We start from the raw sequence: 21,871 nt of genomic DNA on the forward strand, positions 1-21,871 counted from the left end.
GGAAGGGATGGAGGAAGGCGAGTTCTCAGAGGCCCGGGAGGACATGGCTGCCCTGGAGAAGGATTATGAGGAGGTTGGGGCAGACAGTGCCGATGGGGATGACGAGGGCGAAGAATACTGATTTCTGTTTGTATCGGTTTGTTTTATGCTTCTCGCTCCTGTCTCCTTTCTGGATGTCTTCTGCTGTCCATTGTTTTAGACTCATTAAACAAAATGTTTAGCTGAAAACAGTCTAGTTCCTTTCTTTATAGAACAAACTGTGCCCTATCCTTTGGAGTTGTAGGCCTGGGTCCAAGATTCAGCACTGGAAGCCATGTGTCTGCAACCCAGTTGCTGGGGAACATGAACGCGAAAGGGCTATTATGCCCCTGTCCCTGTTTGTGGGCTTCCCATCAGTGTCTGGCTGGCTACAATGGGAACAGGCAGGCACATTTGGAACTCAAAAGTCCCATGGGTGTCGGTCAACAACTGGGTGGGATGGTGGTGGAGAGAGCATAACACAAGGTGGCTGCCTTGGCAGTGTGGCTTGACAAAATAGCTGCCACATCTAAAAGAGCAGAAAAGGGGCATATAAAATGGTGCAGGCATGCACCCCATGTCACCCAGAGAACGAGGATAGCATCCTATATTAGTCCCTGCCGGGCTCAGTCCCAGAGACAAGTTACTTGCACTTCTCGTTTGTTGAATTTATATACCGCCCTATACCTGGAGGACTCTGGGTAGATCACAGTATATAAAATAAAAGCAATAGCCCAATAAGACTCCCCCCAAAGAGCCACATTTTAAAAGGGCATAGGATGTCACTAAAATCAACAAAGGCCTGGTTAAAAAGGAATGTGTTTGCCTAGCACCTAAAAGTGTCTAATGAAGGTGCCAGGCGAACTTCCCTGGGGAGAGCATTCCACAGACGGGGAGCCACTGCAGAGAAGGTCCCGTTCTCATGTTGCCACCCTCTGGACCTCTCGAGGCAGCACAGAACAGGAATGTCCTATCCTCGGCATCCAATGAAATGTTGGCATGTAGAAGAGGCCAAGCCATTTCAAGCAGGTGATGTTTGCTGAGACCATTTGCATGTTTTAAAATACTGGTAGGCACATTGGCCCCCAAATATGCCACATTGGTGATCCCTAAAACATTACTGTTAGCTATCGACGAAATGGTAGGGACCCAGGTGGCGCTGTGGGATAAACCACAGAGTCTAGGGCTTGCTGATCAGAAGGTTGGCGGTTCGAATCCCTGCAACGGGGTGAGCTCCCGTTGTTCGGTCCCAGCTCCTGCCCACCTAGCAGTTCGAAAGCACATCAAAGTGCAAGTAGATAAATAGGGACCGCTCCGGCGGGAAGGTAAACGGCGTTTCCGTGCGCTGCTCTGGTTCGCCAGAAGCAGCTTTGTCATGCTGCCCACATGACCTGGAAACTGTCTGCGGACAAATGCCGGTTCCCTCGGCCTATAGAGTGAGTTGAGCACCGCAACCCCAGAGTCGGACACGACTGGACCTGATGGTCAGGGGCCCTTTACCTTATTGACGAAATAACACACCTATGCCAGAGGAAGTTCTGGAGAGTCAATTTTTCCCCCCAAGCAGGTACAATAATAGTAGTAATAGCTTTTTTATTTATACCCTGCCCATCTGACGGCTTCCAACATATATTAAAAATTGTAAATCATCTGACATTAAGAATTTCCTAATACTGTACAGGACTGCCTTCAGATATATTCTAAGAGTTGTGCAGTTATTTATTTCCTTGACATCTGGTGGGAGGGTGTTCCACAGGGCATGCATCGCTATCAAGAAGGCCGTCTTGCTGGTTCCCTGTAACCTCACTTCTCGCAGTGAGGGAACCGCCATAAGGCCCTCGGAGCTGGACCTCAGTGTCTGGGCTGGACGATGGGGGTGGAGACGTTCTTTCAATAATGGGTAGTGAACTATCATTTCTCTTTTGCTAATCTTGTTAAACTTAGGCCATTTGGTTTACTTCCCCTCTTGTTCCTTTTGGCTCAGCCTCCTTTTCCCGTCCTATCAAATCCTGCACCCCATGCCTCTGCCTGCCTTAAGTCATTCCTTCACCGTATCCTTTCTTCCCTCGTTTTTCTCCTACCCACTTCTAATATTAGCCTCAGACAAGCACACCTTTGCGTTCTCTTCATAAACATCCCCCTTTCTGTTTCTAACTTCAATCTGCCTCTTCTTCCCCATTTCCAATTATTCCTCGCCTTCCAATTTTGCCACTGTTTCAGAAATACTCTGCATGCTGCCTCACATTGCTTATTCCCCAAGCAGTTAAGTCTTCACATTCAATACGATTTCCATTCATTCCTTAAAAGTAAAGGGATCCCTGACCATTAGGTCCAGTCATGGACGACTCTGGGGTTGTGGCGCTCATCTCGCTTTATTGGCCAAGGGAGCCAGCGTACGGTTTCCGGGTCATGTGGCCAGCATGACTAAGCCGCTTCTGGCGAACCAGAGCAGCGCACGGAAATGCCGTTTACCTTCCCGCTGGAGCGGTACCTATCTATCTACTTGCACTTTGATGTGCTTTCACTAAGATGTATAAAACTGAATCCAATAATTGCTGGAGATGCAATGAGACTGAGGGTACCTTCTATCACATGTGGTGAACCTGTAAAGGGTAAAAGAGAACAGTGGTACCTCCGGTTGCAAACTTAATCCATTCCGGAGGTCTGTTCGTAACCGGAAACTGCTCGTAACATGAGGCGCGCTTTTCCTAATGGCACCTCCCGCTGCTGCCACACCACCGGAGCACGATTTCCGCTCGCATTCTGGGGCAAAGTTTGCAAGAAGGGGCATCTACTTCCAGGTTAGCGGAGTGCATAATCCGAAGAATTTGTAAGGAGGACAGTTCGCAACACGAGGTACCACTGTATTGGGAAATAATACATAGTTAATTGGGGGGGAAATGTACTCTCCGCCCCCCCCCCCAAAAAAAACCAGAGTCCTTTTTGTTGGGGATAATTCAGACAGAAATTCCCAGGTGTCAAAAAGTTATTTATGTATGCCACTACTGCGGCCCATGTTTTGTTAGCCTCAAAATGGAAAACGAGCAAAGTCCCACCTAAAGAAGAATGGCGACTTAAGATGATGGAATATGCGCAGCTTGCAGACCCAACTTATAGAATAAGAGAACCAGAAGAATATATGTTTAAAGAAAATTGGAAAATGCTTATTGAATATATGGGGGGCAAATTGTCTGAAAATGAAAATGCTGGCAGCAATAAGATCAATTCAGATAAATAAGATAAATGCTGGCAGCAATAAGATAAATTCAACAGTGTAGATAAGTTTTGATGGATGCAATAACGGAATACTGAATGGTTTAGTTTATATAGATTGAAGTTGAATCCTGACAAGACAGAAGTACTGTTTGTGGGGGAAAGGAGGCGGGCAGGTGTGGAGGACTCCCTGGTCCTGAATGGGGTAACTGTGCCCCTGAAGGACCAGGTGCGCAGCCTGGGAGTCATTTTGGACTCACAGCTGTCCATGGAGGCGGAGGTTAATTCTGTATCCAGGGCAGCTGACTATCAGCTCCATCTGGTACACAGGCTGAGACCCTACCTGCCCGCGGACTGTTTCGCCAGAGTGGTGCATGCTCTAGTTATCCCCCGCTTGGACTACTGCAATGCACACTATGTGGGGCTACCTTTGAAGATAACCCGGAAACTACAATTAATCCAGACTCGGAAACTACAACTACTCTAGAATGCGGCAGCTAGACTGGTGACTGGGAGCGGCCGTCGAGACCACATAACACCGGTCTTGAAAGACCTACATTGGCTCCCAGTATGTTTCCGAGCACATTTCAAAGTGTTGGTGCTGACCTTCAAAGCCCTAAATGGCCTCGGTCCAGTATACCTGAAGGAGCGTCTCCACCTCCATCGTTCTGCCCGGACCCTGAGGTCCAGTGGCGAGGGCCTTCTAGCAGTTCCCTCGCTGCGTGAAGCCAAGTTACAGGGAACCAGGCAGAGGGCCTCCTCGGTAGTGGCACCCGCCCTGTGGAATGCCCTCCCACCAGATGTCAAAGAGAAAAACAACTACCAGACTTTTAGAGGACATCTGAAGGCAGCCCTGTTTAGGGAAGTTTTTAATGTTTAATAAATTATTGTATTTTAATATTTCTGTTAGAAGCTGCCCAGAGTGGCTGGGGAGGCCCGGCCAGATGGCGGGGTATAAATAATATATTATTATTATTATTATTATTATTATTATTATTATTATTATTATTATATAAAATATGCAGGTTATTTGTTACGCAAAATGAACCATGGAAAAAGAAGAAGGGAAGTCACTGTTGTTTTAAGGTTGTTTAAATGAATATTCTAAAATGTAAAACAGAAAATTTAATAACTGTTATGTGGGGTTCATCTCGGAGCACCCTCAGCCTGTGAACCTGCTCCAGAGGGAGTAGCATGTCGCTCAAAGCAGGCCGTGGACCCAATGATCTAAACTTGCTAACTGCTATCTGTTCACCCACAGTACTTCCACCTTGGCAAGATTCAGACTCTGTTGCTGGCCATCACGCAGCCCACCTCTGAGCCTAGGCACCGGTCCAGACCTCACATGACCTCTCTTGATTCAGATGTAGCAAAGAAATTTATTCCTACTCATTATTTGCTTGCCCCTGTGATTGAGTTTGTCGGATCATTAAACCCCCTATTTGTGGCCAATCGTTTTCAAGTTGATTTACTCCAAAAATCGGTCAATTAGGTTTACAGGAATTCGTTCATTTCCTTCCAGACCCCTACGTCGCCATCCCCCACAAATCTCCCAGCCTTCCTTCCTTCCAGCCTTCTCCAGTGACACAATGCTTCTGCACTGGTTGTTATGCCCTCCCCTTGTTTTCCTCAAGTTTCTCCTGATCCAGCCTTGTGCCAATGTTCTGCTCTCACCACTTCTTGTCCAGTTTCTTCCAATAACTCGTCCTCCTCACCTTCTCCATCTAACTTTTCTATCCACTTTGCATTGGCATCTTCAGGAAGGGGAGATGGGTGTAAGAAGGGCCCAGCAAAGAGGCAGCTGTTAAGAATATCACCTAACCAGACACAGCCTACCCCCACATATGGCTAGCTGGAGTCCGTCCAATGATGCTTTTGTATTTATGCAGATACGGCTGCAGCAGAAGCTGAAGGAGGCAGCAGTCATTAATGTAATCCGTTCAGTTTCGCCCGGCTTGAGTATCCTGCTGTCTCACAGAAACCACTTGGCAGGAGCTTGTTTTCTCATGCAGCAGTGGCTGAATTCCGAGTTGCAGACTTAGCAACCTGCACCCGTCCATTTATTCCACCGCTTGTTGGGGCTAGAACAAGCACTGCAAAGGACAGATTGGAAGCTTACTGGCAAAGGACAAGAATAAAGCAGACCTATTTTGGCACTCAAGAAGGCTGATCGCCGAAGAATTGATGTTTTTGAATTATGGTGCTGGAGGAGACTCTTGAGAGTCCCGGGGACTGCAAGAAGATCAAACTATCCATTCTGAAGGAGATCAGCCCCGAGTGCTCACTGGAAGGACAGATCCTGAAGCTGAGGCTCCAATACTTTGGCCACCTCATGAGAAGAGAAGACTCCTGGAAAAGACCCTGATGTTGGGAAAGATGGAGGGAACTAGGAGAAGGGGACGACAGAGGATGAGATGGTTGGACAGTGTTCTCAAAGCTACGAACATGAGTTTGACCAAACTGCGGGAGGCAGTGGAAGACAGGAGTGCCTGGCGTGCTATGGTCCATGGGGTCATGAAGAGTCGGACACGACTAAACAACAACAACATTTTGGCACTCAGAGGAGTCCAGTAGGCCTCATTCCTAACCTACAAACTCATTGATGTTAGGGTACTTTTGTAAAGGTAAAGGTAAAGGGACCCCTGACCATTAGGTCCAGTCGTGACCGATTCCGGGGTTGCGGCACTCATCTTGCATTAATGGCTGAGGGAGCCGGCGTACAGCTTCCAGGTCTACTACACTTGATCTTAGCCAAAAGGCTGAGAAGCAATTGTGTAATTGTTTTATTTCTGGTGATGTTATTACTGATTTTCTTTTGTTTGGAATTATGGTATTGCTGGCTTTTGCTGTAATAAAACTAAACTGAAACTGAGCTTCCAGGTCATGTGGCCAGCATGACAAAGTCGCTTCTGGCGAACCAGAGCAGCACACCTTCCGGCTGTAGTGGTACCTATTTATCTACTTGCTCTTTGACGTGCTTTTGAACTGCTAGGTTGGCAGGAGCTGGGACTGAGCAACAGGAGCTCACCCCATTGCGGGGATTTGAACTGCCGACCTTCTGATTGGCAAGCCCTAGACTCTGTAGTTTAACCCACAGCTGTGGGTTAAACCACAGAGCCTCCCACATCCCTTTTGTACAAAAGGGTACTTTTGTAGCAATATAGAAAAGACTGCTGTACAATCTTCAGTGGTACCTTGGTTCTCAAACGCCTTGGTACTCAAACAACTTGGAACCCAAACACTGCAAACCCAGAAGTAAATGTTCCGGTTTGCAAACTTTTTTTGGAAGGCGAACGTGCTCTGTTTTGAGCCTTACGCTTCCAATTTGAGTGCCACACTTCCGTTTTGAGTGTTACACTGAGGTTTGTCTGTTTTTGCTATTTATTTTGCGTTTTTGTGACTCTCTTTGTTTTGTTTTTGTGACTGTGTGGAACCCAGTACAGCTACTGATTGATTGATTGTGTGACTGCAGTACATTGTTTATTGTTTTCATTTTATGAATCAATGGTCTCGTTAGATAGTAAAATTCATGTTAAATGGCTGTTTTAGGGGTTGTTTTTAAAAGTCTGGAATTGATTAATCCATTTTGCATTATTTTCTATGGGAAAGTGCACCTTGATTTTGGAACGGACTTCTGGAATGGATTAAGTTTGAGAACCAAGGTATCACTGTACTGAAAAGTAATAAAAAACGAACGGGTTTCAAAAAGCAGCAATATACGGCTCCAAAAGCACATTTTGGAAATGCAGGTTTAATTGCAGCTTCATCACGGCATGTAATAAGGACTTGTACTTTCTCATTCTAATATGCAACTTCTGTATGTAGTTAGTCCTCAACTTCTAAGACAGCCTTCAGAACCGATCTCAGTGCATCTTCTTTGATCCATTTCCCCACTTTTTCTAGAGTCACCTTTTAGCCATTTTTATTTGATTCACTTTTCTAGGGTGTCTTTATAGCAACAGGGCATAGCTGGGGAGTTAAATGCTAGCTACTGAGATTTATCCCCCACCAACCCAACAAGATTAAGTTATTAATTATTTATTTACTTACTTACTTATTTTCTATACCGCCCTATACCCGAAGGTCTCAGGGCGGTTCCCATAAAATATAAAATACATACAAAAGACATAAAATCAAACAAAACTAGCAACCCAATTAAAACAAAAAACAAAAAGAGCCAGCATTTTTAAACAGGGTATGAGACGTAGATCAAGTCAGGCAAAGGCCTGTTTGAATAGGAACGTTTTTGCCTGGCACCTAAAAGTGTATACCGTAGTGAAGGTGCCAGGCAAACTTGCCTGGGGAGAGCATTCCACAGACAGGGAGCCAATGCAGAGAAGGCCCGTTCTTGTGTTGCCACCCTCCTGACCTCTCGTGGTTCTCTATCTTCTAGCCCTGGCTTGGCTTACTTTGTCAACAGAAAGAGCTTGTGTATAGCTTTATTACCTCCACTGAACAAAACAGGCATGCAAAATAAAACCCATGTGCTACTCTAGTGGGAGGGGAGATGGCATGTTGCACATTGGCACCTCCTTATGAAAGAGCCCCAGGAAGGTGTGGTGATCGCATCAGGAGGCAGAATCCACAGGGCAGCGCCTCCAGCCTCTGAGGAATGCATTGCACGCTGCTGCTGCTGCTGCGGCACACTCCTTGCAAAGGATGGATCAGCCACTCCATGTTGCCTCTCCAGTGGCCAAGGGTTGCCATACGTCCAGAATTTCCCAGACATATACAGAATACTGCAGCCGGAAGCATTGTCTGGGTGGAAATTGCTAAAAAATTCCTGGAAAACCTGGACGTATGGCAACCCATGTGAGCAATGTTGTTTTTGCTTATTTTCCTTAAAAAAATAGCTTAAACAAACGAATTAAATACATAGACATATAATCCCTTTTGACTCCCCCCGCCCCTTGTGGATCTTAATATAACAATTTCTCCCCTCTGCATCTCTTTCATAACTTCATTCTGATCAATCCTTTGTCAATTCATAGTTCAAATTTTTACTACAAGTTTTCTGTCAATCCTACCAAAGCGTGTAATTGTGTGCAATAGCTTTCCAAAGAAATGATCCACTTTCCCCATTCTTTATTAATGACCCCCTCTTCCAATTTCTTTGCTATTTTGGAGAGGACAAAAAAAGCTCTACAACTCCCCACTCCCCCAAAAGCACACACACCTCAACTTCTTTTCTGTCTGGATTTTCACATTTTGAAATATGGCAACCCTATTATAATGACAAACCTAGACAGCATCTTTAAAAGCAGAGACATCACCTTGCCGACAAAGGTCCGTATAGTTAAAGTTATGGTTTTCCCAGTAGTGATGTATGGAAGTGAGAGCTGGACCATAAAGAAGGCTGATCACCGAAGAATTGATGCTTTTGAATTATGGTGCTGGAGGAGACTCTTGAGAGTCCCATGGACTGCAAGAAGATCAAACCTATCCATTCTGAAGGAAATCAGCCCTGAGTGCTCACTGGAAGGACAGATCATGAAGCTGAGGCTCCAATACTTTGGCCACCTCATGAGAAGAGAAGACTCCTTGGAAAAGACTGTGATGTTGAGAAAGATGGAGGGCACAAGGAGAAGGGGACGACAGAGGACGAGATGGTTGGACAGTGTTCTCAAAGCTACGAACATGAGTTTGACCAAACTGCGGGAGGCAGTGGAAGACAGGAGTGCCTGGCGTGCTCTGGTCCATGGGGTCACAAAGAGTCGGAAATGACTAAACGACTAAACAACAACAATTATAATGCTCCTTTGATTGGTCTCATCTGAGGGTTTCACATAAAATAGCTCAAAACTGCATTTTTATTTTTTTTGCAAAAACGTTGACAAAAAGAAGCTCAACAACTTTTCTGTCTGGATTTCCACTGTTTGAAATATGGCAACCCTACAGTAGGAGGTGCTGCTGATCTCCCCCACCCCCCTGTTCCTGATGTACTGTAGATCCTCACTCACCCACACTATCATTGCGTGCTCCAGTGGTGAAATGTTAGAACCATTAAAAAGGTGATCAAAATATTTCTATATGCAACGGCAGCAGCACGGATCTTGGTGGCAAAACAGATGGAAGGAAGAGCAGGTCCCAACCCTAATAGAGTGGCAAAACAAGCTACAAGAAGTTGCCGAAATGGCGCAGTTGAAAAATAGTCTGAGAGGTAACACCAAACAAAAGTTTATGGAAAAGTGGGATAGATATATGTCCAAAAATACAGTAAGGGTTCACTATCTATGCTAGCGTTCGAGTGCCCTTGAAGGGAGAACACTTGATTATTATGAGTGCGGCTACATGTTGTTATAAGAATGTAATAGAAAATAGATAAAGATATGTATAGCAAATAGAGTACATTCATTTGTAATACAATAATATACATTGGCGATTGAGGGGAAGTCTAATTTGATGATTTATTTAAGACCTGGAGAAATTGGTTTTTCTTTTCCTTTTATTTTTTATCTCTTTATTTCTTTTCCTTTTAATTTTATTTAGTGGACTTTGTGGTGCAAATTATCTTTTGTATATAGGATAAAAAATGTAATATAAACTATTGAAGATGACTGTATTATAGAAATGTTTATTATTGTAAAATACGAAAATCAATAAAGGCAAAATAAATAAATAAATAAATAAATAGGTGATCAAAATATCACAAACACAACCACCATCCAAATGCTGCAAAACCGGTGTATCTAGATATAATGAGATTCAAATTTGCCCTTTCACAAAAAGTTGCAGCGCCTCCCTTCAATTTAATAAAGATTGCAGTGGAGGCCAAGCCATCTGTTTGCAGACCTTCTGCTGCATTTCGTTACAAAGGCAATGCTTACAAATCCATAAAGCCACATAAATGTAAAGAACGGTCAAGAATACCTATGGGGCTTGTTGCATAGGGGGTGGTCAATCTTAGTAACCAGTCAAAAATTAAGGAGAACATGGACTAAGGTCAAAGGTCCCTGAGCAAACTTCTATTTCTCTTTGCTAGTCAATATAATTTCTTTGATACCATTTTAAAGATGTTACTTTGGAGCAGGCCAGAGGAATCTTGTGGATGCAATGGCCAAGTTTCTCAGTATCAAATCCGTAAGCAGGAAAGTGGAGTCATGCGGCCCGGTAGAAGAAGAGATTTTACAACAGAATTGCTGAAAAAAGTGCTGCAAATATATAGGTCAGTGCCCTTGCGTGCTTCGGTGCATTGCAAATGCCTGTGTTGTCCTGCTGCAAGGACATTCAAGCTCTGCCAACCCTAAGAGCCTGGCCAGTCCCGCTCCACCCATTCAAAAAGCATGTTCTCAGCTGACATCATCTATAGCAGGACCTAGCCGTACAGACCCTTTTATGAAACTCTAAAGGACAGGGCACAGACACATGGTCTCCGTTGCTGAATCTTGGACCCAGGCCTACAACTCAAAAGGACAGGGCACGGTTTGTTCTATAAAGAAAGGAACAAGACTGCTTTCAACCAAATGTTTCTTTTTAATGAGTCTAACACAATGGACAGCAGAAGGCATCCAGAAAGGAGACAGGAGCGAGAAGCATAAAACAAACCGATACAAACAGAAATCAGTATTCTTCGCCCTCGTCATCCCCATCGGCACTGTCTGCCCCAACCTCCTCATAATCCTTCTCCAGGGCAGCCATGTCCTCCCGGGCCTCCGAGAACTCGCCTTCCTCCATCCCTTCCCCAACGTACCAGTGGACGAAGGCACGCTTGGCATACATCAGGTCAAACTTGTGGTCCAGGCGAGCCCAGGCCTCAGCAATGGCTGTGGTGTTGCTCAGCATGCAGACGGCACGCTGCACTTTGGCCAGGTCGCCCCCGGGGACCACCGTGGGGGGCTGGTAGTTGATACCAACCTTGAAACCAGTGGGGCACCAGTCCACAAACTGGATGCTACGCTTGGTCTTGATGGTGGCAATGGCAGCATTGACGTCTTTGGGGACGACGTCCCCACGGTACAACAGGCAGCAGGCCATGTATTTACCGTGACGAGGGTCACATTTCACCATCTGGTTGGCTGGCTCAAAGCAAGCGTTGGTGATCTCTGCTACCGTCAGCTGTTCATGGTAAGCTTTCTCGGCAGAGATGACTGGGGCGTAGGTGGCCAGGGGGAAGTGGATCCGGGGATAGGGCACCAGATTGGTCTGGAATTCTGTCAGATCTACATTCAGGGCCCCGTCAAATCGCAGGGAGGCCGTGATGGAGGACACAATCTGGCTGATAAGGCGGTTGAGGTTGGTGTAAGTGGGGCGCTCAATGTCCAGGTTCCTGCGGCAAATGTCATAGATGGCCTCGTTGTCTACCATGAAGGCGCAGTCGGAGTGCTCCAGGGTGGTGTGGGTGGTCAGGATGGAGTTGTAGGGCTCAACGACAGCTGTGGAGACTTGGGGAGCTGGGTAGATGGAGAACTCCAGCTTGGACTTCTTGCCGTAGTCAACCGACAGGCGCTCCATCAGCAAGGAGGTGAACCCAGAACCAGTGCCCCCACCAAAGCTGTGGAAGACCAGGAAGCCCTGGAGACCTGTGCATTGGTCGGCCTGTTGGAAAGAGAGAGGTTTAAAAGACCCCAGCTCTAAAGTTTAATACAGCTCGAACATAAAGTGAAACCTGCAACAAAATGTTGCAGTGGGAGGAGTGGGGAGGTCACAATTCCCCCTTAGCCATTCAATTCCCCTCTCCCCTTTGTTTTTTGCATTTTCTCCTTCTAGCATCCATAATTCTATGGACTCTAAGCACACTCAGTCCTCTCTTATTGTGTTGTTTTTATTCTGCTAGCCACTCTGAGCCCGGCCTTGGCTGGGGAGGGTGGGATATAATAAATAAATAAAATAAATAAATATGTTGTTGTTGTTGTTGTTAGTTTTGGAGGGTCCCCATTTGTTCCTTTTTTAAAGGGTTTTGTCTATTCCCAAAAAGCCGGCCTTTCCCTCTTACCACGGGCAGTACCTTTTCTTGCTACAACCATGCTCACAGCCAGAACAGAGGAAACAAGAAGGAACATATTACAGAAATGTCCTTTATTTATAATGGGTGTTTTTGTGAAACGACTTGCCTGTCCTGTTTAGGAGCCCCTGAATACTTCCTTTTCCCAGTCACACGGGCAGCAGATATCAACTCACCAGCTTCCGTATCCTGTCAAGGACCAGGTCAATGATCTCCTTGCCAATGGTGTAGTGGCCTCTGGCATAATTGTTGGCAGCATCTTCCTTGCCAGTGATGAGCTGCTCGGGGTGGAAGAGCTGGCGGTAGGTGCCAGTGCGCACCTCATCTGCGGAGAGAAGTGATCCTGGGTGAAAAGGTATTTAAGACCATCTGCCCCTGAGGAATCATATCCATTGTACACCAGGACAAACACATGTCTAAGGCTTCTGAGGAGATTTGGGTGGCATGCCCACCATATAGGTAAAGCACATGACTTCTCCCAAAGAATCCTGGGAACTGTAGTTTGTCAAGGGTGCTGGGGATGTTGGCTCTGTGAAGGGGAAACTACAGTCGCTATGGGGGAGGGGAGGAGAATGGGCTTTAAACACATGGTAATTTAAATGTCTCCACCCTCATCATTCATCCCAGACACTGAGGTTCAGCTCTGAGGGCCTTCTGGCGGTTCCCTTGCTGTAAGAAGTGAGGTTAAAGGGAACCAGGCAGAGGGCCTTCTCGGTAGTGGCGCCCGCCCTGTGGAATGCCCTCCCATCAGATGTCAAGGAAATAAATAACTATCTGACTTTTAGAAGACTTCTGAAGGCAGCCCTGTTTAAGAAAGTTTTTAATGTTTGATCTTTCATTGTGTTTTTAATATCCTGTTGGACGCCATCCAGAGTGGCTGGGGTGGCTCGACCAGATGGGCGGGGTATAAGCAATAAATTATCATTATTAATTATTATTATTATTATACATCCCTATTTTCATTGGAGAAATGTTGGAGGGTATGTAAGCTACAGCCCCACCTCTAGCATGTCTTGTTTGTATGCTTACCAATCACAGTTGGCTCCAAGTCTATGAAAACAGCCCTGGGGACGTGCTTGCCTGCTCCCGTCTCACTGAAGAACGTGTTGAAGGAGTCGTCTCCTCCCCCAATGGTCTTGTCACTGGGCATCTGCCCATCAGGCTGGATGCCATGTTCCAGACAGTAGAGCTCCCAGCAGGCATTGCCAATCTGGACTCCAGCTTGGCCAACGTGGACAGAGATGCACTCGCGCTGTGAAAAGAAGCAGCTATGGTAGTAGCTCTAGCAGAAATACAGCTCCCAGGGAGGTTTCGGCTGAAGGACCGGTCACCACTTGACAATTTCCCCACGTGTCAATCAATTACCGCCCGTTCCCATGCAAATTCAAGTTTGCAAAATTAAGCGTGACCTGTTCTTAGAAAACATTAACCATTCCCCCCCCTTCCCCTCCGTGGGCAAGGTACGGTTCAGCAGCTTGAACTCATGTGCAAGTCAACCTGTAACTACTTATCCAGTAATTCACAGGGTGACTTTGGGCCGCTAATTGCAGCAGCCTCATTTATCTTCTACTTCAGAAGTGGAGGCATTTGACTTGCCTTCAGAACTGCAGAGATGAATGAGCAGTTCTCACAAAGGCACTGGCCACTGTTTCTGAGCAAATATTCAGAAGACATCTGACATTTAGAAGACATCTGAAGGCAGCCCTGTTCAGGGAAGTTTTTAATGTGTGACATTTTAATGTATTTTTAATCTTTGTTGGAAGCTGCCCAGAGTGGCTGGGGAAACCCAGCCAGATGGGCGGGGTACAAATAATTATTATTATTATTATTATTATTATTATTATTATTATTATTAAGCAGCTTAGTTACTAGTAGGGCTGCCATCTTTCTAAAAGTAAAAACCAGGACATCCCAAAGGTTGTTGTTTTGGGTTGTTTTTTGCAAAAACACCCACAATCTTGCCTAAGATCCAGGACAAAGGGCCGACTTTTGGACCCCTGCCCCCGACATCAATTCCATCTTTGAAATCCCAATAATGTTATAAGTGTAAAATACATTGCAAGTGTCATGTCTTTTGCTACTTGTAATGTGGCAAATACTACAGACAAAATGGAGAGATATAAAATATGGATTATGAAATAATATGCAGTTGAAAAGGTTGACAATAGGACCCATGAAGGTGGGAAATTCTAAATATGGATATGTATTTTGTATTGTTATAATTCTATATTTGTAAAACCAAATAAAATTATTTCGAAAACAATAAATCCTGATAATGACTGGGGGAAACCGGACGTATGGCGGCCCTAGTTACTAGCAGGCTGTTATGTAATTTTCATGCAACAGAACAGTCCATTTATAAATCCCCATCATTAAGGAAGTCTTCTTGCGCCTTTAGAATTGAAATACATGTTATTAGAAACTGTGCTTACTGATGACTTGTATAATATTCTGAAGACTCAATAGCAAGAAAGCAAAGGCAGCCACAATTCATTGACTTAGAACAGCGTTTCTCAACTGCTGTTCCGTGGCACACTAGTGTGCCGCGAGATGCTGGCTGGTGTGCCGTGACGAGAAGGGCGATTTGCATTGTCACGTGCCTGGCGGCCGCCAACGATTAACACTGACCTGCCGGAAAGCAATATTTCTCCTCCTCTTTCCCAAAGCTCAGTGCAAACGAGCCTGGCGGCCACCAATACGCAACGCTGACCCGCCAGAAAGCAATATTTGGCAAGTGTTTCTTACAGTCATAATTATAATATAGGGCGGCACAGAGTTAAATTTTTAAACTTTTTTAATGGTGGCGTGCCTCGTGATTTTTTTCACGGAACAAGTGTGCCGTGGCCCAAAAAAGGTTGAGAAACACTGACTTAGAAATAGGAAATGTGAAAAATACACTCCTCTTTTAATAAGTGAGATGTTGATATTTGGAGTTCTTTTCAGTAGGGTTTTGCCATATTTCAAAAAAATAGCTTTTCTTTCTTTTTTTGGAAACCCCCGAAGTTGTTGAGCTTTTTTTCTCCCAAGATCCAGGACAAAGCACCACATTTCGGAAATTTCCCCTGGAAATATGGCAGCCCTATTTTCATAAGAGTTCTCACTTTATGCTTCTGCTTAACCATTGGTAATAGAGACGTGTCTTGTGACAGCTTTTGCAGCTAACAAGCATCTGCCCATCTGAAGAGAACTCAAAATGGAATTCCTGCAGCTTCAACTGATATGCCTTGTCTTTCACCTTTGAAACAGGAAGACTTCCCCATCTCCACAAACATTCCAGATTAGAATGTTGTCTCTTTCTTGGTGCCTGAACAGCAGTCTACTGGATGGCCAATATTAGCAGTGCTCATTCCAAGTATTCTTTAATCCTCAAATCTGGAGTTCTTCACCATACAGACTCGTAGAATAAATAGTCAGAGGAATTGGTTAGGGTGAGTTTCATTTCTGAAGGCCATTTTGAAGTCATTAATCCTATTTAGAGGTTTAAATGGTCAGCACAACTTCAATGAGCTCAGCAGTTTCAATTTATTTTTAATAGCAAAATGTATATACCATTTGACTGTTAAAAGAAACACATCAAATTGGTTCATAGAACCTCAAAACAGTTTACACAGCTGGCCTTTGTGTTTGGGGGTAAGTATGCCCCAATTAATCCTTTGGACCCCATGTGACTAGCAGCCACAGTCTATATTTGGTCTGTCAAGGGAAGGATACAAACCCCAAGACGACCAGCGGTGAAGATTTTGCAACAGATTGTTTAAAAGAAAAAGAACTTATCAGAGGCATTCTGTGCTTTTGTTGGAGACAAGAATTTCAAGGCTATACTAACCCTTATGCAGGAATCCTTCTTGCCTAATAATCCCATGTAAATATGCACAAGATGGCAGTTTTAACTCCAGAGGAATGCAGCGGACGTCATTCAAGGAGACATTAAGTAGGATTGTGTAGCCAGTGTGATAAACAAGATGGATAGGTCAGAGGAAATTCAACTGTGGTAGCCATTTGTGAACTGTTCATGCAAAGCAGGACACGTTTTGCATTCTGTCCTTGTCTGAAGACAATGTGCCTCTATTTCCCGGCCTTAAAAGCTTAGAAGGTTCGTGGGTAATGTTCTAGCTAGCCAGTAATGCATATGGAGAGCCTGTACTTATTGAAGGTACTCTAGCCATTATAATCTGTCCCCCTGCCCGATATTCTTCAACTAGGCTAGTGCTGCTTAAGGAGGAACAAGATGTTTGCATTTATATATCACGCTTCCATGTACCGGGCATTTCCTTGTGGAAAAGACTAGTCAGATGAACAAGATGTACCTGGAAGCATGAAGCCTAATACAGTGGTACCTCGGTTGACAAACATAATCCGTTCCGGAAGTCCTTTCTTAAACCAAAGCGTTCTTAAACCGAGGTGCGCTTTCCCTACTGAGGCCTCCCGCCATCGGTGCCCTTCCACCGTTCGGCTTCCATGGCAAAGTTCGCTAACCGGAACACCTACTTCCGGTTTTGTGGAGTTCGTAGACCGAGGTACCACTGTATACAGTTGCAACAGTCTTGCCCCTTCTTAAACACCACTATTCGAAGAATATGCAGACACAGATATGAATGAATAAGTGACTATCCTGGTCAAAGAGTACACTGCAGTGTCTCCAGGCAGAATTATGTTTACAAGACTCCTATCATCCCTTTAAGTGTATTGTTAGGGGTAGGCCTAAGTTCCAGTCCTTCTGCACTGCCCCCCCCCAATCCCCTTCCCCGACCTTTCTAAAATCTTAATTTTAAACTCTTTGAACTTTGAGGCTGCTGGGCATGCTTCACAGCACCATGCTTCCCCATCCTATCTGGACAAACAATTAATTACAGACTATTTAAATGTAATTGTTGAGTTGAAACCGCGAAGAGATAGTGGGAAGTCAATAAAACTAATAAGGGACTCAAACCAATATGAAGGTAATTTCTTCTTATAATTTTGTGTATAGATTATTCAAGTTATGGTTTGTACTCCTTAAATAATGTTGTTGTTGATCAATATTTTTCTGTCTTGTTTAGGGTTCCACCCTTCTTTTTCTTTTTCCCTGTTCATAATCTGAGCTTTTGATTTTTTTTTTCAGTGTTTCACATTATATCCTTTTGTGTTGCTATCTTATGTACCTTTTATTTACTTTTTTTTGTAAACTTTGGAAATGTATTGAATTAAAAAATTAAAAAATATACAAAAGAATGACAAAAAAACCAATAACACCCACCCAAAAACAAATACTTTGTTTGTTTGTTTGTTTGTTTGTTTGTTTCATTAATGGCTATCCCTGCCATCATCTATATTCTAAGATTAACTGTGTTACATTTATATCATCTTCAATTTGAGCCTGTTCTGCTTCCATTCTTTTAATAATCTGCACAGGGAGATGCCCGACTGTACCAGCCACAATGCAGGCCCTGTGTTCAGAGCTCTTCTCTTGATTTAAAAAAAAGGCAAGGCCTGAAGATTATAGAGGAGCTTGGAACTCGTGGTTCCTAGTCTGTAATGCTTGCTTCCTCAGGAGTGCCCATCTTCTAGATGCTAATGGGTAGATGTTTCGAAACCAACTACAGTATTTTGAATTCCTGACTAGATTAGGCTTGCTGTAGCTGGTTGTTTGCAGTGGAGGCAGTATTCAGCAACAGCTGAACACAGAAGAGAAGGCTACCCACATGCTACCAGCAGGACAGATCCAAGGCAGGGTGGGGCTTACCTGCCCTGCCCCCTCCGATATTGTATTGAAGTTGGCATCCCTGGTCCAGACGTATATAAACTTTATGAAGTAAATAAATAACTCCTTGCTGAGCAGCCTCATGTTTTTTTATTGACGCCGGAACTGCATCTTGAGTGCTTTACTACATCCATTTTCGATTATAAAAATTCTAGTTTCCGTGGTCCTTCTTTGACTCCGGCTGTACGTGCCTCACCTTCCAGCACATGTTAAAAGAGATTTCATCCTTTTCACCAGCAGCTGGGCATTATGCGATGCTGCAGAAAGCCCCTTATGTACAGCATCTCTTTGCAAGAGCAAAGCCTCCCAATTGGCAAGTCCAAACTTGTCCACTTTCGCTTTCAAGATGCTACCCAAGCCCAAAGGAACTTGCCTTTTAAGTGTTACCCAAACAGCTTAGGCCGGCACTTTTGCAAGGGGCATTTGGAAACAGAGCGGTTTTTAGAGAGCTGTGATTTGGAAAAGCTCTCTGGTTAACAGCACTTCCTTCTTTTAACCAGTAGCCAAAATAAGCAAGAGAGGTCCCTATAAATTCCGCGGGGAACAGCACAAGTTTGGATCTTCAACAGACCCCTTCCATCACATTCTCTGCACCCTGCTTGTGTAGATCTTTTGAACCCTGCTGTGTTGTGTCTTAGCATGGAGTGTCCAAAGTCAAGAAGGAGGACGGTGCCAGGAAGCTGTCATTCTGAGCTTAAGAGGGTCATGACCTGCCGCTGAGCATTGCAAACCCAAGATAACTGGAGGATTTTGCCAAGAGCTTACTTGCAGATCCGCGGAGACCCATTTCTCAGAATGAGTAAAGGGAGGCTTCTAGCAACCCCTCCCTGTTTCTCGCCTACTATTATCCTCCTGGGCCTGCCTTGTGGCTCCTAGACTACCAGAGATGAGCTACTTCTTCTGGCTTACCTCCTATACCAGGCTCTACAGAGCTGGCTGCGAGAGAGCAACAAATACACTCCAAGCCCCCTCCCCCGGGAATATCAGTATCCAGCGCCTATCTCACGTCATGTCAGAGAAATCGAGATTCAGAAAAGTTTCCCAGAGCCGGGTTCTTCTCCCATTGGGTGGGAGTGGATATCTACGGTATACATGAGGAAGCTGGCAGCTGAGCTACGCACCCTGCCCATATACCCAAACCTCTGAGCATTATTTTGCTCACCTCACCCCTGGCGCGCGGAAAGAGCCTGGATGCGGCTCCTCAAGACATCAGCCCAGCAGACACGTGTCTGCGCGTTACGATCTCCACGTCCTACACGCAAGTGCTTTTCCCCCGATGTTTTTTCTTTTGTTTTCCTAAGCGCTGGGGGACGCTGCCCTATGGCAGGAGTCAGAGAAAAGCTCCAGCGCAGCCGATGCTCAGGAAAGACTAGCCAAGGGCCATCTCCCGAGGGGAAGGGAAGGGCGACTCGACGCCACACCTCCCCATTCTCACGAGATCTCAACCTGGCGCCCTTCAGCCACACCCTTGACCGGCTTTCCGGCTACACGCGTGTTCCGGGGGACCCAGTTGGCTGCCAACACGCGCAGGACACAGTGCCTACCATAGCTGCCAAGTTATCCCTTTTTTTAAGGGATTTTCCCTTATGCTGAATAGGCTTCCTCGCGAGAAAAGGGAAAACTTGGCAGCTATGGTGCCTACTCCCTGGGGTGCCCGAGCATCCACAAAATTCCCCACGAAGGGGCCAGGCACCCACAAATTTCGGTGCCAGGGGCTATGCACGCTGCATGGCACCCATAGGCCAAGCTGACACTCCCGGGACACAGTTCTGCGCGCCTTCTCAAGACCCACGAGGAAACAGGCATTGCCATTGCGCTTTAACCAGCCGTGTTTTTCCTTTCCCAAGGAAATCCCCAGAACCTAAGCCGAGGTAAATGCAGGAGGCGCATCCGACCCACGACTTACCATGTTTCCCGTCAGGCAGGATAGAGACCAAACACAGATAAAGGAGAAAGAGAGGGTTGAGAACCGGGTTGAGCTCCGCCTTCCTCACGAATCGACCCGTTCAGGGAGCCGCCAGTGAGCAAAAACGTCTTCCCAACTTCAGCACTTGCCCGGGGGTGGGAGGGGGGGGTTTACTTTTATAAGGCGTGAGTGACGTATGCAACAGAGGCGGGGCTTCGTGGCTGGAACAGATGGGGGGGGAGAGGCGCACCGGCCCCGCTCTGGTCCTTGATTGGCACGTTCGAATTCCCCGAAAAGTGAAGGCGGGGACGAGCGAGCGCAGAAGTGGAACCCAGAGCTTGACCGAGCTAAAGGCGCTTTCCACCTCCACGAAAACAGAGTTGAGGTGCTAACTTGAATAAAATATGTGCATAGCTGCCAAGTTTTCCTTTTCTCGCGAGGAAGCCTATTCAGCATAATGGAAAATCCCTTAAAAAAGGGATAACTTGGCAGCTATGAAATATGGGGGGTGGGGTGGGAAGCAGTAAGCCCCGCCCCGCGCAATCGATAACACGACACCCACCCACCAACTTTTGGGGGGGGGTGCCAACCCCCTCAAATATTTTATATGGGGGGGAGGACCTCAGCCCCATGCCTGCAAATGAAAGCATGTCTTACTTGAAAGTTAATTCCATCTTAAATAACAGGACTTATTCTTATCTGAGCCAGCACTCCCTGCCTGTGGTTCTTGAGGGATGCGTTGGGCCATGACTGAAGTATTGGACTGAGCACAAAGACTTGATTGTCGTTCTGTGCTTCCCACAGATCTTCCTACCATTACAGTATATCCATTCTGCAGTCTTGCAAGCTGATTCTCTGCCATGCAAGGGCTCCCAGCCCTGCTTTAGGCTGATTTAATGCTGATAGCTTTTACCTGACCTATGGGTCTTGATGCAATTATTAAAGCAACCTGCCATCTTCATTCCCCCACAGCACTCCTGGACGGTTGTGCCCTGAGGATATGTGCCTCTTTCCTGGCACCACAGTTGTCATTCATGGTCATAAATAAATAACTATTGTTCCCCGGGCAACAGGGTTTTTTTTTCCGATGTGGCTTTTTCCAGATCAACATTTGCACCTCTGGGCAAGCAAGGCAGCAATCTTTGCTGCAGATCTGGAAGCTATTTCGGGAACTCTCTGAAATTGCAGATTGTCAGACTAAACTCTTGAGTGCAAAAGGAGCAGGGTGGTGGAGGAGGAGGAATCACTCCTTTAAAAAGGTCCAGATTTGATCAGTGCCTGGATGAGATGCATCGACCTTCCTAAACATAAGTGTATCAGGCAAAGTAATAAATCTCTCTGCATGTACTAGGAAGTAAGGACTCTTGAAATCACTGGAACCGTGTGTAAGAAAAAAGTGTTCGCTGCATGTAGATTGTCACATGTGACCGTTTCACATGTGTATACATGCTGCAGGTGTGGGGGGGGGAACACCCATGTCCTGGCATGTCCTATGATCTGGCTTTGAATCAGACTTTACCCACATCTAGCAAGACTTAATGTTTGACTTGTGACACTATTGTTGTGATGGGGAATTGGCATAGGGGAATCTGTAGATGGAGGGGGTGCTTACCCCTCCCCCCCCATTCTCCCTTACAATTTATCCTAGTTGCTCCCTCCCTTCCTTTCAACTAGTTCAGAGATTCGAAATAATCCACTGCTGGAAGGAGACGTCAACCAGAGAGTATCCAACCCCCCCCCACTCCCATTTATTCTCTGCTGCATCTCCATGATTAATTAGCTAACATGTTGTTGACACACATGGTGTAGCTCTTTTCCCAGGATGTGCCGTTGTTCTTGAGAGAGGAATGGGTGCAATAATGGGGTGAATTGACTCCACTGATAAGAAGAGGACCTCTCCTCAGGAGGAAAGCAGAGAACAGCAAGATCAGATCAAGGCAGTCACTCCCAGAGGACAGCAAGTTTGTTGGATTAGCTGGGCCATCGGCCTGATCCAGCAGGCTCTTTTTATGGTCTTACCTTTACGGATAAAATAAAGCAATTCATACAGGCT

General features: G+C 45.6%; 4 protein-coding genes across 5 annotated transcripts in view; 3 read left to right on the top strand and 1 right to left on the bottom strand.

Moving 5' to 3' along the window:
* The window catches only part of LOC118079591 (tubulin alpha-1C chain), a 10,410-nt gene extending 10,182 nt beyond the window's left edge, over nucleotides 1-228 (top strand). Inside the window, exon 4 of the mRNA XM_035103901.3 lies at nucleotides 1-228. This exon is cut by the window's left edge and continues 854 nt beyond it. Coding sequence (XP_034959792.1) covers nucleotides 1-121 — 121 coding nt within the window. The 3' untranslated portion in view covers nucleotides 122-228.
* Nucleotides 1-21,871, top strand: part of LOC118079595 (tubulin alpha-1B chain) — a 120,611-nt gene that overhangs the window by 10,182 nt on the left and 88,558 nt on the right. The gene's annotated exons all lie outside the window — the stretch shown is intronic.
* Nucleotides 1-21,871, top strand: part of TUBA1A (tubulin alpha 1a) — a 77,247-nt gene that overhangs the window by 10,182 nt on the left and 45,194 nt on the right. The window lies entirely within an intron of this gene.
* Nucleotides 10,685-19,953, bottom strand: LOC118079592 (tubulin alpha-1C chain). Of its 2 annotated transcripts, none has more exons than XM_035103902.3 (4): nucleotides 19,819-19,953; nucleotides 13,202-13,424; nucleotides 12,349-12,497; nucleotides 10,685-11,766 (listed from the first exon to the last, which is right to left on the bottom strand). In XM_035103902.3, the coding sequence occupies exons 1-4, from the start codon at nucleotides 19,819-19,821 to the stop codon at nucleotides 10,792-10,794; spliced, it is 1,350 nt and encodes a 449-aa protein (XP_034959793.1). In that variant the 5' UTR covers nucleotides 19,822-19,953; the 3' UTR covers nucleotides 10,685-10,791. The 2 variants fall into 2 exon arrangements, with proteins under 2 accessions (XP_034959793.1, XP_088519077.1); XM_088662951.1 differs by lacking the exon at nucleotides 19,819-19,953 and adding an exon at nucleotides 19,075-19,283.

This window comes from Zootoca vivipara, chromosome 2, assembly GCF_965207765.1.
Source record: "Zootoca vivipara chromosome 2, rZooViv2.hap1.1, whole genome shotgun sequence".
NCBI classification, from domain to species: domain Eukaryota; kingdom Metazoa; phylum Chordata; class Lepidosauria; order Squamata; family Lacertidae; genus Zootoca; species Zootoca vivipara.

Coding starts and splice junctions, on each gene's coding strand:
- LOC118079592 (XM_035103902.3), bottom strand. Junction 12,498..13,201: donor CTTGGAGCCAACTGTGATTG/GTAAGCATACAA, acceptor TTCTCTCCGCAG/ATGAGGTGCGCACTGGCACC. Junction 11,767..12,348: donor TTGACAGGATACGGAAGCTG/GTGAGTTGATAT, acceptor TCTTTCCAACAG/GCCGACCAATGCACAGGTCT.